At 54.2% G+C, this 15,193-nt stretch overlaps 1 protein-coding gene across 2 annotated transcripts in view; it reads left to right on the top strand.

Moving 5' to 3' along the window:
* The first annotated feature begins 1,073 nt into the window (after window positions 1–1,073).
* The window catches only part of LOC138296300 (uncharacterized), a 161,278-nt gene continuing 147,158 nt past the window's right edge, over window positions 1,074–15,193 (top strand). For both annotated transcript variants that reach the window (XM_069235319.1, XM_069235313.1), the window contains exon 1: window positions 1,074–1,426. In XM_069235319.1, the coding sequence (XP_069091420.1) occupies window positions 1,248–1,426 (179 nt within the window). In that variant the 5' untranslated portion in view covers window positions 1,074–1,247. The remainder of the gene's footprint in view (window positions 1,427–15,193) is intronic.

The following is a 15,193-nucleotide window of genomic DNA, read 5'->3' as shown; positions in this document are numbered from 1 at the left end:
GCTGCAGCCGAGGGGGGTTAACTGAGGCCGGTGCTGCGGCTCCTCCCTGCCCGAGCAGCTGCTTCAGAGGACCGGTTGCGGCGCTCCAAGCAGCGCGGGGCCCGCCCCTCAGAGACAGGCCCCGGCCCTCGAGTGACGGAGCCTGCCCGTGTGCGAGGCGTCCTCCCGGACGACCCCCGCGGAAGGCCCGACCCTCCAGGCTCCTTGTGGAGGGGGTCTCTCCTCGCCGGGCCCCCGGCACCGCGGACTCCTGCGACAGGCCTCAGGCGGCGCCCTACAGTCTACCCCCCGGCTCGGCCCCGCAGGCCCCGGCCCTCGAGTCCCGCCTGTGAGAGGCCTCGTTACCGCCACCCTCGAGTCCCGCTCAGCCTCTGGGGCCCGCCTCGTGTCAGCTGCGCGGGAACCCGTGAGGCGCGCTCCTCGCGGAGCCCGTCTGTGACAGGCCTCGTACCCCGGCCCTGTCCGCACGGAGCCTGTGGGGCCCGCCCTGTGACAGGCCTCGTTACCGCCACCCTCGAGTCCCGCTCAGCCTCTGGGGCCCGCCTCGTGTCCGCTGCGCGGGAACCCGTGAGGCGCGCTCCTCGCGGAGCCCGTCTGTGACAGGCCTCGTACCCCGGCCCTGTCCGCACGGAGCCTGTGGGGCCCGCCCTGTGACAGGCCTCGTTACCGCCACCCTCGAGTCCCGCTCAGCCTCTGGGGCCCGCCTCGTGTCCGCTGCGCGGGAACCCGTGAGGCGCGCTCCTCGCGGAGCCCGTCTGTGACAGGCCTCGTACCCCGGCCCTGTCCGCACGGAGCCTGTGGGGCCCGCCCTGTGACAGGCCTCGTTACCGCCAACCTCGAGTCCCGCTCAGCCTCTGGGGCCCGCCTCGTGTCCGCTGCGCGGGAACCCGTGAGGCGCGCTCCGCACTGAGCCCGCCTGTGACAGGCCTCGTACCCTCTCCGCGCCTCGCCTCGTGCCGGGCGCGCTCCTCTCCGAGCCCTCCTCTGACAGGCCTGGTCCCGCGAGCGGCGCGCGCCGAGCCTCTGGGCCCGCCCACGCTCAACGCCCGCGCACGTGTCACTCAGCCCTCCGGAGCCCGGGCCCGCGCCGCCGGGGTGTGGCCGTCTCCCCGCCCCGTGATAGGCCTGGGACCGCCCAGGCGGCAGTAGGCTCCGCGGGAGGAGACTCGGACGGCTGCGCGCGGTTCTCCCCGTGACAGGAATCCCCGCTCCCTCCTCGCCGGAGGCCGAGTCCCCGCGCACCCGCCATGGAGGCGGCCCCGGCCTCCCCCGCCGACAAGAAGTGGACGGTGCGGCAGACGCACACCCTGCTCGACCTCATCCGAGACCTGGGGCTGGCCGGGCTGCTGAACCGCAGGGGCTTCCAGAACCGGGAGGTCTTCGAGCGGCTGCAGGCCGTGCTGCGCCGCTGCAACCTGCGCTTCAGGTACCGGGGGCAGGGAGGGCCCGAGGGGCCTGGAGGGCGGAGGCAGAGACCCTCGCCTGCTGTGGGCAGGGGGCTGGAGGGTGAGAGGTGGGGTGAGGGATGAACCCGCTGTGGTAGAGTGGAGGCCTCGAGGGGTGGACTCGCAGATCCTGACCCGCTGTGGTGAAGGCTGGAGGTGGGGTGAGGGATGAACCCGCTGTGGTAGAGTGGAGGCCTCGAGGGGTGGACTCACAGATCCTGGCCTGCTGTGGTGAAGGCTGGAGGTGGGGTGAGGGATGAACCCGCTGTGGTAGAGTGGAGGCCTCGAGGGGTGGACTCACAGATCCTGGCCTGCTGTGGTGAAGGCTGGAGGTGGGGTGAGGGATGAACCCGCTGTGGTAGAGTGGAGGCCTCGAGGGGTGGACTCACAGATCCTGGCCTGCTGTGGTGAAGGCTGGAGGTGGGGTGAGGGATGAACCCGCTGTGGTAGAGTGGAGGCCTCGAGGGGTGGACTCACAGATCCTGGCCCGCTGTGGTGAAGGCTGGAGGTGGGGTGAGGGATGAACCCGCTGTGGTAGAGTGGAGGCCTCGAGGGGTGGACTCACAGATCCTGACCCGCTGTGGTGAAGGCTGGAGGTGGGGTGAGGGATGAACCCGCTGTGGTAGAGTGGAGGCCTCGAGGGGTGGACTCACAGATCCTGGCCTGCTGTGGTGAAGGCTGGAGGTGGGGTGAGGGATGAACCCGCTGTGGTAGAGTGGAGGCCTCGAGGGGTGGACTCACAGATCCTGGCCTGCTGTGGTGAAGGCTGGAGGTGGGGTGAGGGATGAACCCGCTGTGGTAGAGTGGAGGCCTCGAGGGGTGGACTCACAGATCCTGGCCTGCTGTGGTGAAGGCTGGAGGTGGGGTGAGGGATGAACCCGCTGTGGTAGAGTGGAGGCCTCGAGGGGTGGACTCACAGATCCTGGCCTGCTGTGGTGAAGGCTGGAGGTGGGGTGAGGGATGAACCCGCTGTGGTAGAGTGGAGGCCTCGAGGGGTGGACTCACAGATCCTGACCCGCTGTGGTGAAGGCTGGAGGTGGGGTGAGGGATGAACCCGCTGTGGTAGAGTGGAGGCCTCGAGGGGTGGACTCACAGATCCTGGCCTGCTGTGGTGAAGGCTGGAGGTGGGGTGAGGGATGAACCCGCTGTGGTAGAGTGGAGGCCTCGAGGGGTGGACTCACAGATCCTGACCCGCTGTGGTGAAGGCTGGAGGTGGGGTGAGGGATGAACCCGCTGTGGTAGAGTGGAGGCCTCGAGGGGTGGACTCACAGATCCTGACCCGCTGTGGTGAAGGCTGGAGGTGGGGTGAGGGATGAACCCGCTGTGGTAGAGTGGAGGCCTCGAGGGGTGGACTCACAGATCCTGGCCCGCTGTGGTGAAGGCTGGAGGTGGGGTGAGGGATGAACCCGCTGTGGTAGAGTGGAGGCCTCGAGGGGTGGACTCACAGATCCTGACCCGCTGTGGTGAAGGCTGGAGGTGGGGTGAGGGATGAACCCGCTGTGGTAGAGTGGAGGCCTCGAGGGGTGGACTCACAGATCCTGACCCGCTGTGGTGAAGGCTGGAGGTGGGGTGAGGGATGAACCCGCTGTGGTAGAGTGGAGGCCTCGAGGGGTGGACTCACAGATCCTGACCCGCTGTGGTGAAGGCTGGAGGTGGGGTGAGGGATGAACCCGCTGTGGTAGAGTGGAGGCCTCGAGGGGTGGACTCACAGATCCTGACCCGCTGTGGTGAAGGCTGGAGGTGGGGTGAGGGATGAACCCGCTGTGGTAGAGTGGAGGCCTCGAGGGGTGGACTCACAGATCCTGACCCGCTGTGGTGAAGGCTGGAGGTGGGGTGAGGGATGAACCCGCTGTGGTAGAGTGGAGGCCTCGAGGGGTGGACTCACAGATCCTGGCCCGCTGTGGTGAAGGCTGGAGGTGGGGTGAGGGATGAACCCGCTGTGGTAGAGTGGAGGCCTCGAGGGGTGGACTCACAGATCCTGGCCCGTTGTGGTGAAGGCTGGAGGTGGGGTGAGGGATGAACCCGCTGTGGTAGAGTGGAGGCCTCGAGGGGTGGACTCACAGATCCTGGCCCGTTGTGGTGAAGGCTGGAGGTGGGGTGAGGGATGAACCCGCTGTGGTAGAGTGGAGGCCTCGAGGGGTGGACTCACAGATCCTGGCCCGCTGTGGTGAAGGCTGGAGGTGGGGTGAGGGATGAACCCGCTGTGGTAGAGTGGAGGCCTCGAGGGGTGGACTCACAGATCCTGACCCGCTGTGGTGAAGGCTGGAGGTGGGGTGAGGGATGAACCCGCTGTGGTAGAGTGGAGGCCTCGAGGGGTGGACTCACAGATCCTGGCCTGCTGTGGTGAAGGCTGGAGGTGGGGTGAGGGATGAACCCGCTGTGGTAGAGTGGAGGCCTCGAGGGGTGGACTCACAGATCCTGACCCGCTGTGGTGAAGGCTGGAGGTGGGGTGAGGGATGAACCCGCTGTGGTAGAGTGGAGGCCTCGAGGGGTGGACTCACAGATCCTGGCCTGCTGTGGTGAAGGCTGGAGGTGGGGTGAGGGATGAACCCGCTGTGGTAGAGTGGAGGCCTCGAGGGGTGGACTCACAGATCCTGACCCGCTGTGGTGAAGGCTGGAGGTGGGGTGAGGGATGAACCCGCTGTGGTAGAGTGGAGGCCTCGAGGGGTGGACTCACAGATCCTGGCCTGCTGTGGTGAAGGCTGGATGGAGGGGGAGAGGTGGGTGAGATGGGCCACTGCGGTAAAGTGGAGACTTTAGGGATGGAGACAGATCCTGACCCGCTGTGGTAAGCTGGAGGCCTCGAGGGCTTGACTCAGATCCTGACCTGCTATGGTGAAGGCTGGAGGTGGGGTGGAGTGATGAACCCACTGTAATAGATGCTTTGAGGGTGGGGGTGGATCGCCGAGTCCCACTCAGTTACTGTGAGGTCCTTAGAGTAAGTGAAGGGGCCATACGTCTTAAAATCTGCAGGTGTTTGGGGGTTGAGTACATTGGGACAATACAATTACTAGGAGGCACACAAATGAGTTGTTAAACCTTAAAATGTGTGAAGATAAGGAGTGTAGTGGGTGTATCCGGTCTCAATTTTATAATTGTCATCCTATATAATTTGATTGTCCTATCAAAGGCCTGTGTCCGATGTGATAATTATTGCACTGAGTAAAATCTGATACTGATGCCCCCATAACAGTGGACCAGGAATTGGTGTGACGTTTATCACACTTGAGCCAAATTTATAATCTGTGATACATTCAGACCCATTACAAGTTGTTGGGGAATAAAATGCACATTTTTGTGTTTATCCCACCAAAATCAGCATGTTACGGTAAAAATCTGCAGGTTTGGCCTGCCCTTGTGCATTGATCAGAATGCTTTGCTGTGCAGTAGTTACCGCACATGTTCCAGTAAACTCGGCTGCTGGTAATGGGATGCTGAGGTGTTTAGAATTTATCAAGTGTTATAATTATCACCTATCCTGACTTTTTGGGGATCTAAAATGCAGGTTTTGGTGCTGACCAAAATGACCTTGTCCTCCCTTTTTCCCCACTAATAAATTTCGACACTTTTGAACTGATAAAATTTACCAAGGGGTCAAACTTGGTGCACCGGGTAGTGGTACATCACCACTTAAAGTTGTGCTTGCTCAGAGATAGCAAAAACAGCTATTCCTGAGCAAACAACAAATATGGAAGTAGCCCAAGTGGCTGTGTGGTCCACTGCCTTCTCCCCATAGTACAAAATGAGTTGAGTCAATGTTATATGGGAATATTTAAGTTACATTGGCCTCTCTTTGATAGTGATGTTTAGGCATCTTAAGGCCATCTTGGCTTGGGACCTTTCCTCACTGTCAAGAGCACCTATGTCCTCTTTCCATTTGGACCTCAAAGGTCTCAGCTGATATGCTGTGTTAGTCACCATTTGTTAGACCTCAATCAATTTTTTTTATAGAGCGCGCTACTAACCTGTAAGGGTCTCAAAGCGCTGGGGGAGGGGGGCTGCCAATAACTGTTCGAAAAGCCAGGTCTTGAGGTGTTTTCTGAAAGACAGGAGGTCCTGAGTCTTGCGGAGGTTGGTGGGGAGGAAATTTCAGGTTTTGGGGGTGAAGTAGGAGAAGGCTCTGCCTCCGGTGGTGGCGCGTTGGATGCGGGGGACTGTGGCGAGTGAGAGGTCAGCAGAGCGGAGGTGGCGAGTGGGAGTGTGGAAGTTCACTCTTTCATTGAGGTAGGCTGGTCCAGTGTTGTGGAAGGATTTGTGTGCGTGGATGAGGACTTTGAAGATGATCCTTTTGTCGATCGGGAGCCAGTGAAGGGATCTTAGGTGGGAGGAGATGTGTTCATGGTGTGGGAGGTCCAGGATGAGGCGGGCAGCAGCGTTCTGGATCCTCTGGAGTTTTCGCTTAAGTTTGTCTGTGGTGCCAGCGTAGAGGGCGTTTCCGTTATCTAGCCTGCTGCTGATGAGTGCATGGGTGACGGTCTTTCTGGTCTCTATGGGAATCCATTTGAAAGTTTTTTTGCAGCACGCGGAGGGTGTTGAAACAGGAGGAGGTGGTGGCGTTGATTTGCTGGGTCATGGAGAGAGAAGAATCTAAGATGATGCCGAGGTTGTGTGTGTGGGTGGCGGGTGTTGGGGGTCATCCTAGGGCGGTGGGCCACCAGGAGTCGTCCCATATTGTTTTGTTAGGGCGGAAGATGATGATATCGGTTTTGTTGGAGTTTACTTTGAGGTGGCTTGCTGTGATCCATTTGGCGGTGTCAAGGAGTCCGGCGTGGAGGTTGGTTTTGGTGGTGGTAGGGTTTCTGGTGAGGGAGATGGCGAGCTGGGTGTCGTCTGCGTAGGATATGATGGTGATTCTGTGTGGCCGGCGGATGTTGGCGAGCGGAGCCATGTAAATGTTGAAAAGGGTGGGGCTGAGGGAGGACCCTTGGGGGACTCCGCAGATAATCTCGGTGGCTGGGGAGTGGAAAGGAGGGAGGCAGACTTTCTGGGTTCTTTCGGCGAGGAAGGAGGCAAGCCAGGCGTGGGTATTTGGTGGCAGACAGTGTCGAAGGCTGCGGAGAGGTCCCAGAGGATGAGTGCGTTTGTCTCGCCCTTATCGACTCTGGTTCTGATGTCGTCAGTACAGGTGATGATGGTGGTCTCAGTGCTGCTGTTCTTGCAGAATCCAGACTGGGAGGTGTCAAATGCATTGTTTTCCTCTAGGAAGTGAGACAGGCGGGTGTTCACTAACTTCTCAGCGACCTTGGCGGGGAAGGGGAGAAGAGATGCCTGACAGCATTAGGGTGGTCTTCCCCCAACTTTTTGCCTGCCTGCCTTTCTCCCGACACTGTTTTAGCTGGATTTAAGACTCTGCGCACTTTACCACTGCTGTCCAGTGCTAAAGTGCATACGTTCTCTCCCCTAAACATGGTAACATTGGTTCCTACCCAATTGGCATATTTACTTTGTAAATCCCTAGTAAAGTGCATTAGATGCTCCCAGGGCCTGTAAATTAAATGCTACTTGTGGGCCTACAGCACTGACTGTGACACCCTCATAAGTAGCCCTTTAACCATGTCTCAGGCCTGCCATTGCAAGGCCTGTGTGTGTGTGTGTGTGTGTGTGTGTGTGTGTGTGTGTGCAGTTTCACTGACACTCCGACTTAGAGTTTAAAGTTACTTGCCAAGCCTTGAACTCCCACATATCTACATATGTCACCCCTAAGATAGGCCCTAGGAAACCCATAGGGCAGGGTGCTGTGTAGCTAAAAACAGGACATGTACTTATGTGTTTTACATGTCCTGATAGTGAAAAACCTATACATTCGTTTTCCACCACCCTTAGGCCTGCTCCTCTCACAGACTAACATTAGAACTGCCCTCATATTCCTTTAAGTGGCAGATTCTGATCTGGAAGGAGTAGTCATATTTAGTATTGCCAGAATGGTAATAGAAAGGACTGCTTACTGGTGAAATTGCAGGGGTGTGGAATTTATTAAAATATCTACTTGTCCAGGGGACAGGTTGCTTCTCAAATCTACTTGTCCTGTAAAAAGATCTACTTGTCCCTTTGGTGCCATGTAGTGTGGCGACAAATTATGGCAGCAATTAATAGCCTCTCTGATTATGCCAGGGCTACTACCATAGTAGGGCTTGAATACTTGGAGTTTCAATCCCTACTGTAGCAATTTCCTTATTTTGCCACCTTTCTGCAGATCTGCATACTGGGGCTGGAGGAAGCAGTAAGCAATAGTTCCAGGGCTGGAATGCCTTTGAGTCTGCAAACCTACTAACCTGCATGTTTTAAAGATTTTTACCAGCTTCTCTCTAATATTTTCCCATAATAAGAAAGGTTGGACATTTACTCCTGACAATGGCAGAATTAGAACTTCTTCCAGGGTTGGGAAGAAAGTGGCTGGAGGGAAAATGAACTTGCAAATTCTGAATAGATTTTCACATGAGCAAATCTACACATCGTATTTACCCACGGTAAAATACAGTTCACAAATATTTTATAGGGGTACAACATATACCATGGGTGCACTTTTGTGACTTTGTTTAAGAATTTGGGGCCACAAGTAGGTAGGTTCAGATTTGTGACCTGCAAATTGCAAGTCGCAAATCCGAATGTAGGATGGTGTCCTTGACACCATCTGTGATTCGCAAGGGCTTCGCAAATGCCCACATCATGAATAATCATGAGGTGGGTCGCAATTTGCGACCCCCTCACGAATGGTGGCCTGCTGGAGACAGCAGACCACCATGTCTGTGACTGCTTTTCAATAAAGCAGTTTTTTCTTTTTTTTTGTAATGCAGCCAGTTTTCCTTAAAGGAAAACGAGATGCAAAACAAAAACGAAAAATGAAACGTTTTCGTTTCATTTTTTCAGAGCAGGCAGTGGTCGGCAGGACCACTGCCTGCTCTGAATTTTTTTTTACAGTGACATTCACAATGGGGAAGGGGTCCCATGGGGATCCCTTCCCTTTTGCGAAAGTGTTAGCACCCATTTGAAATGGGTGCAAACTGCGATTGGTTTGCGTTCGCGGTCACAAAACAATCCTACATTGCACTGCGAGTTGCAATTAGGAAGGGAACACCCCTTACTAATTGCGAGTCGCAAACCCGTTTTGTGATTCGGTAACCAGGTTACTGAATCGCAAAACTGGGTTTGTGCATCACAATGTGCTTTTTGCACGTCGCAAACAGCGAAAGTCGCTGTTTGCGACATGCAAAAAGCTACCTACATGTGGGTCTTGGTCCCTAATTAGGTCTGGTGTTAACAAAGACATTCTGTTTTTATTAAACTTCTATTTCTCTCTCTTTCGGCTGGCTTTACTGTGAGTGATCGCATTCTGCTCTTCCACAAGGAGCATATTGCCACACAAAGTAGTTTTGTTCAGTGTCAGGAACTACAGTGGCAATCAGTGACGTAACGAAACTGGAGGGTGCCCCTTTGCAAAGAACATGGAGGAGCCCCCTCTCCACACTCACTCAGGGCAGGTGCTGTGCTGACGGGGCCCCCTGGAGGGCGGCTGCGGGGCCTTTGTTATGCCGCTGGTGGCAACGTGTGCTTTAAGAGTTCAAAAACATTTTGGGGGGGTTTTGCCAATGTTTGTTACAATGTTGAGGGCCTGGTAGCTCCCACAACAATAAAGTGTTACAAAAGCCATGTCAAAACAAGACACGCATTGATGAAACTAAAAGACGTATAAAAGTATGTCAGATCAGTTGGCTTTGTCAGTGTTTGTTTATTTTCATGCTTCCCATAATCGTGTTGAAAATGGTTACACTGATTTTCCATTAGAAATATTTTTGGGAAATACTAGCATGCATCAACACATTTTACTAAATGACACTTCATTTGCATATAATCAGAGAGCATTCTGGGAGCATTATACTTAGCCTCTTAGTCTAAACTTTTCAAACGTGTGTACACGTTTTTTTTTTTTTTGTACTGGAACCAACGTCAGTAGTGAAGTGTGACCTTAAAACATTTCTTTACAGCACGCACCCTAATAATGAAGGCTTTCAAATAATGAACCATAAATACAAGTTCGAACAGCATTATCTTTTGGAAACACATTACCTCAACTGCAGAGAGTTCAACTCTCTGTAAACAGGCAGCCAAAGGGTTTGTGCTGCAGGGGGTTGGGCCTACTTGTCCCAAGGACAAAGTAAACATAAAAACTTGTTGCCCTTGACCCCAAACAAGATGTGTCGGGCGATAGGAATTCCACATCCCTGAATTGGATTTAATATTACTATTTTAGAAATGCCACTTTTAGAAATTGGGCACTTCTCAGCACTTACTGCCATCTGTGCCATACAGCCTGTCTCCAATCCAAGTCTGGTCTGTGCTGGTTGACAGCTCCCCTTGTGCACTTCACACAGACAACCACAGTCACAGGACACTCTGTCACCTCTGCATTCATCTGCATACTGAATGGGTCTTCCTGGGCAGGAAGGGTGGAGGGGCTCACACTTGCATCTCAAAGGCCAGTGGCCTACCCGCACACAAAGGACTGACAACCCCCCACCGGGAGCCTGGCAGACAGGACTGGGCTGAAAGGGGAGCTTGTGCACTTCAAAAACACTAGTTGAATTTTCCTCCACTTCAAAGGCATTTTTGGGTGTTAGAAATGGGTCTTTTGTTGGCAGTCAGGTTACCCCCTTTCCAAGCAAGGACCCTCACTCTAGTTTGGCAAAAGGAGAAACGCACTTGGTTGACCCCCCCACTCACCTCCTTTTTTGGCAAAAGCAAAAAGGCTTACATGGGATACCTGAAGAGCAAAGGGGGGGGGGGGGGGGCGGCTGTGGAAACATGTGCTAATACTTGGAAGGGACACACTTCTAACATAAGAGGTTGGGGACCAGACCAAGTACACTCCTGTGAAAGCATTTTGATTGCAAAATTTGGACTGACCCCTGAGAAGTATCACCAAAGATTCAGGAACAGTAGCAAGTTCCCCAACCAAACCTGGGTAGACTTTTTTGATTTGTCCAGTAAGGCACTGCAGTGCTGGGTGCAGGGCAGCAAAGTCAGTGATTATGTTGGGTTGTACAAGTTAATCCTGAAAGAGCATATACTCAGTATTTGCTTGACAGAGCTGCTCCAGCACGTAGTTGACAGTAACTACTGATCCCAGGATGTTTGCTGAGGAGGTAGACCTTTGGGCTAGCACCAGTGTCCAAAAAGGTCCCGTTGGGGGGGGGGGGGGGAGGGGCGGCTGGTGGTATGGTCACTCTAAGGACAACTCCAAATGTCCAAAGAGAGCACGCCCCCCACTGGTAGACCGACACCTGGGTCGGCTAGGGAAGCGCTCTGGGAGCAGTTGGTAGTCCCAGTTAATTTTGGGGAGCAGACTGAGGTAACCCTAGTGTCCCTGGGGGATGCAGATATGGTGCCAAAAGCCTGGCAATAGTTCTAAGTATAGGCAGTGGGTCACCATTAATGGGCAACGGGTGGAGGCTTTGCGTGACACAGGAGCCAGCATGACTACTGCAGCAGAGCAGGTCCTATCAAACACATCCCACCAAGTCATAGTCGCTGACAATCGAGAGAGACATCTACCGATGGCTTTGGTTCTCTTAGAGTGGGGAGTGTGTGTGAGTGGGGGGGTGCTCTGGTACTCTAAAAGTAGCTGAGAGTCCTGCCATGCCTGTGAAGTGTCTTTTAGGCAATGACATAGAACACACTACCTGGAGGGAGGTAGAGATCCGGTCTGACGTGGAGATGATGAGATTGCCAGAGTCCATGGCTACCCAGGAGGGAATGCTGGGGCGTCTGGAGCCTTGAAGAATGACCCAAACAGCTGCCAAGGAGAGGTTCTAGGGGCGCAGGACCGGTCCCAGAAGTTCCCATGGTGGACGTCGATGGGTCGCTGAGGAGGATGCCCCTGTGCCAACCGGAGAAGACATTGCCATCCAAGGTGATCTACCTGAGCTTGCTGGCTGGCAAGCTGAGGGTGGGCCCACCAGGGAGAAATTCTGCAAAGCGGAGAAGGAGTGTCCCACTCTTGAGGGCTTGAGGCAACAGGCAACAGGCCTCAGCCCATGCAGCAGGTGAAGCCTCTTGGGATCACCTAATTTACTGGGAGAATTAACTCTTATACTGTGTGCCTAAGACTGTGTGTACTGGGGCAGCATGTGTGCTGGTGGTCCGTCAGTGTTACCGGGTCTTCCTACTGGGTTTGGCTCATGACATATCCCTGGCAGGACATTTGGGGCAAGACAAGACCTTTGCCAGGCTTGTCACTCATTTCTTTTTGGCCCTGAATGAAGACAATCTCAGATACATTCTGCAGGTCCTGTCCCACTTGCCAGGCCAGTGGGAAGTCAGGGAAAAAGCTTAAAGTTCCCCTAGTCCCACTTACTGTCGTTGACACCCCATATGAAAGGGTGGACATCAGCGTCATAGGTCCGTTGGACCCAAAGACAGCACTAAGCAACAGGTTCATCCTGGTCTTGGTGGATCGTGCCACCTGCTACCCAGAGGCCATCCATCTAAGGATGGTGATTGCACCGTTTCTGACCAGAACCTTGATGAAGATCTTCAACCCTGTGGGGTTCCCAAAAAAAGTGTGTCTGACAGAGGCACTAACTTCGTCTGCGTTCATGAAATCCATGTGGGATGCATGTGGTGTAACCTACAAGTTTACCATACCCATACCCTATCACTCTCAATCCAATGGTCTAGTTGAGAGGTTCAACAAGACCTTGAAGTGCATGATTGCAGGCCTACATGAGGCCATGAGGAGTAAGTGGGACGTCCTCTTGCCATACCTTCTCTTTGATTACAGAGAGGTACCCCAGAAGGAGGTATGGTTCAATCCCTGTAAGGAAGTGGCTCCCTGTTGCAATTACCCCCCACTTTTTGCCTGATACTGATGCTGACTTGACTGAGAAGTGTGCTGGGGCCCTGCTAACCAGGCCCCAGCACCAGTGTTCTTTCACCTAAAATGTACCATTGTCTCCACAATTGGCACAACCCTGGCACCCAGGTAAGACCCTTGTAACTGGTACCCCTGGTACCAAGGGCCCTGATGCCAGGGAAGGTGTCTAAGGGCTGCAGCATGTCTTATGCCACCCTAGGGACCCCTCACTCAGCACAGACACACTGCTTGCCAGCTTGTGTGTGCTAGTGGGGAGAAAAGGACTAAGTCGACATGGCACTCCCCTCAGGGTGCCATGCCAACCTCACACTGCCTATGGCATAGATAAGTCACCCCTCTAGCAGGCCTTACAGCCCTAAGGCAGGGTGCACTATACCATAGGTGAGGGCATAGGTGCATGAGCACTATCCCCCTACAGTGTCTAAGCAAAACCTTAGACATTGTAAGTGCAGGGTAGCCATAAGAGTATATGGTCTTGGAGTCTGTCATACACGAACTCCACAGCACCATAATGGCTACACTGGGAAGTTTGGTATCAAACTTCTCAGCACAATAAATGCACACTGATGCCAGTGTACATTTTATTGTGAAATACACCCCAGAGGGCATCCTAGAGATGCCCCCTGAAACCATACCCGACTTCCAGTGTGGGCTGACTAGTTTTACCAGCCTGCCACACTCCAGACATGTTGCTGGCCACATGGGGAGAGTGCCTTTGTCACTCTGTGGCTAGTAACAAAGCCTGTACTGGGTGGAGGTGCTTCTCACCTCCCCCTGCAGGAACTGTAACACCTGGCGGTGAGCCTTAAAGGCTCACCCCCTTTGTTACAGCACCCCCGGGCACTCCAGCTAGTGGAGTTGCCCGCCCCCTCCGGCCCCGGTCCCACTTTTGGCGGCAAGGCCGGAGGAGATAATGAGAAAACCTAAGGTGTCCTGAGCTGAGGTGACTCTGACTTTTAGAAATCCTCTATCTTGCAGATGGAGGATTCCCCCAATAGGATTAGGAATGTGCCCCCCTCCCCTCAGGGAGGAGGCACGAAGAGGATGTAGCCACCCTCCGGGGTAGTAGCCATTGGCTACTAAACCCCCAGACCTAAACACCCCCCCTAAATTGAGGGCTCCCAGAACCTAGCAAGATAGATTCCTGCGACCTAAGACGAAGATGGACTGCTGACCTGAAAGCCCTGCAGAGAAGAAGGAGACACCAACTGCTTTGGCCCCAGCTATACCGGCCTGTCTCCCCACTTCAAGAAAAACTGCAACAGCGATGCGTTCCACAGGGTCCAGCGACCTCTGAAGCCTCAGAGGACTACCCTGCATCTAAAAGGACCAAGAACTCCCGAGGACAGCGGCTCTGCTCCAAAGAAGAAACATCTTTGCAACAAAGAAGTAACTTTTAAAGACAACACGTTTCCTGCCTGAAGCGTGAGACTTTGCACTCTGCACCCGATGTCCCGGCTCGACCTGCGGAGAAACAACACTACAGGGAGGACTCACCGGCGACTGCGACCCTGTGAGGAGCCAGAGTTGACCCCCCTGAGCCACCCCAGCGACGCCTGCAGAGGGAATCCAGAGGCTCCCCCTGACCACGACTGCCTGCTTCAAAGAACCCGACGCCTGGTAAAGACACTGCACCCACAGCCCCCAGGACCTGAAGGATCCGACCTCCAGTGCAGAAGCGACCCCCAGATGGCCCTCTCCCTTGCCCAGGTGGTGGCTACCCTGAGGAGCCCCCCCCCCGCCTGCCTGGTTCGCTGAAGAGACCCCTGGGTCTCCAATTGAAACCTATTGCAAACCCGGCACCTGTTTGCACTCTGCACCCGGCCGCCCCGTGCCGCTGAGGGTGTACTTTTTGTGCTGACTTGTGTCCCCCCCCCCTCCCCCCCCCTGGTGCCATACAAAACCCTCTGGTCTGCCCTCCGAAGACGCGGGTACTTACCTGCTGGCAGACTGGAACCGGGCCACCCCCTTCTCCTTTGAAGCCTATGCGTTTTGGGCACCACTTTGACCTCGGCACCTGACTGCCCCTGAGCTGCTGGTATGGTAACTTTGGGGTTTCTCTGAACTCCCAACGGTGGGCTACCTTGGATCCAACTTTGAACCCTGTAGGGGGTTTACTTACCTGCAAAAATAACAAACACTTACCTCCTCCAGGAACTGTTGAAAATTGCACTGTCTAGTTTTAAAATAGCTTATTGCCATGTGTGTGAAAACTGTATATGCTATTTTGCTAATTTAAAGTTCCTAAGTGAAATACCTTTCATTTGAAGTATTACTTGTAAATCTTGAACCTGCGGTTCTTAAAATAAACTAAGAATATATATTTTCCTATACAAAAACCTATTGGCCTGTAATTGTCTGAGTGTGTGTTCCTCATTTATTGCCTGTGTGTGTACAACAAATGCTTAACACTACCCTCTGATAAGCCTACTGCTCGACCACACTACCACAAAATAGAGCATTAGAATTATCTCTTTTTGCCACTATATTACCTCTAAGGGGAACCCTTGGACTCTGTGCATGCTATTTCTTACTTTGAAATAGTACACACAGAGTCAACTTCCTACAATCCCTTTGAGCTTCTCAATGGCTACCCTGTCAGCAGGCCCTAAAGCATCTTCAAGGAGGGTTGGGAGAAAGCTCCCAGGTATCCACTCCCAGGATGTGGTCAGCTACATGTTGGCCCTCTGCAACCAGATGCACTGCTTCTGGAAGAAGGCCAAAAGCAACCTTGAGGCCAGTGAAGAGGTAATGAAACAATAGTACGACCAGAAGGCCACTCTGGTGAAGTTTCAATTGGAGGCAAAGTATGGGTCTTGGGACCAGTAGAGTCCAGAGCTCTTAAGGATCGCTGGACTGGCCCATCTGAGATACAGGA

The sequence above is a fragment of the Pleurodeles waltl genome, chromosome 1_2, assembly GCF_031143425.1.
Source record: "Pleurodeles waltl isolate 20211129_DDA chromosome 1_2, aPleWal1.hap1.20221129, whole genome shotgun sequence".
NCBI classification, from domain to species: Eukaryota; Metazoa; Chordata; class Amphibia; order Caudata; family Salamandridae; genus Pleurodeles; species Pleurodeles waltl.
Note: the sequence above shows the minus strand (reverse complement) of the source record. Positions and strands in the feature narration are given on the sequence as shown.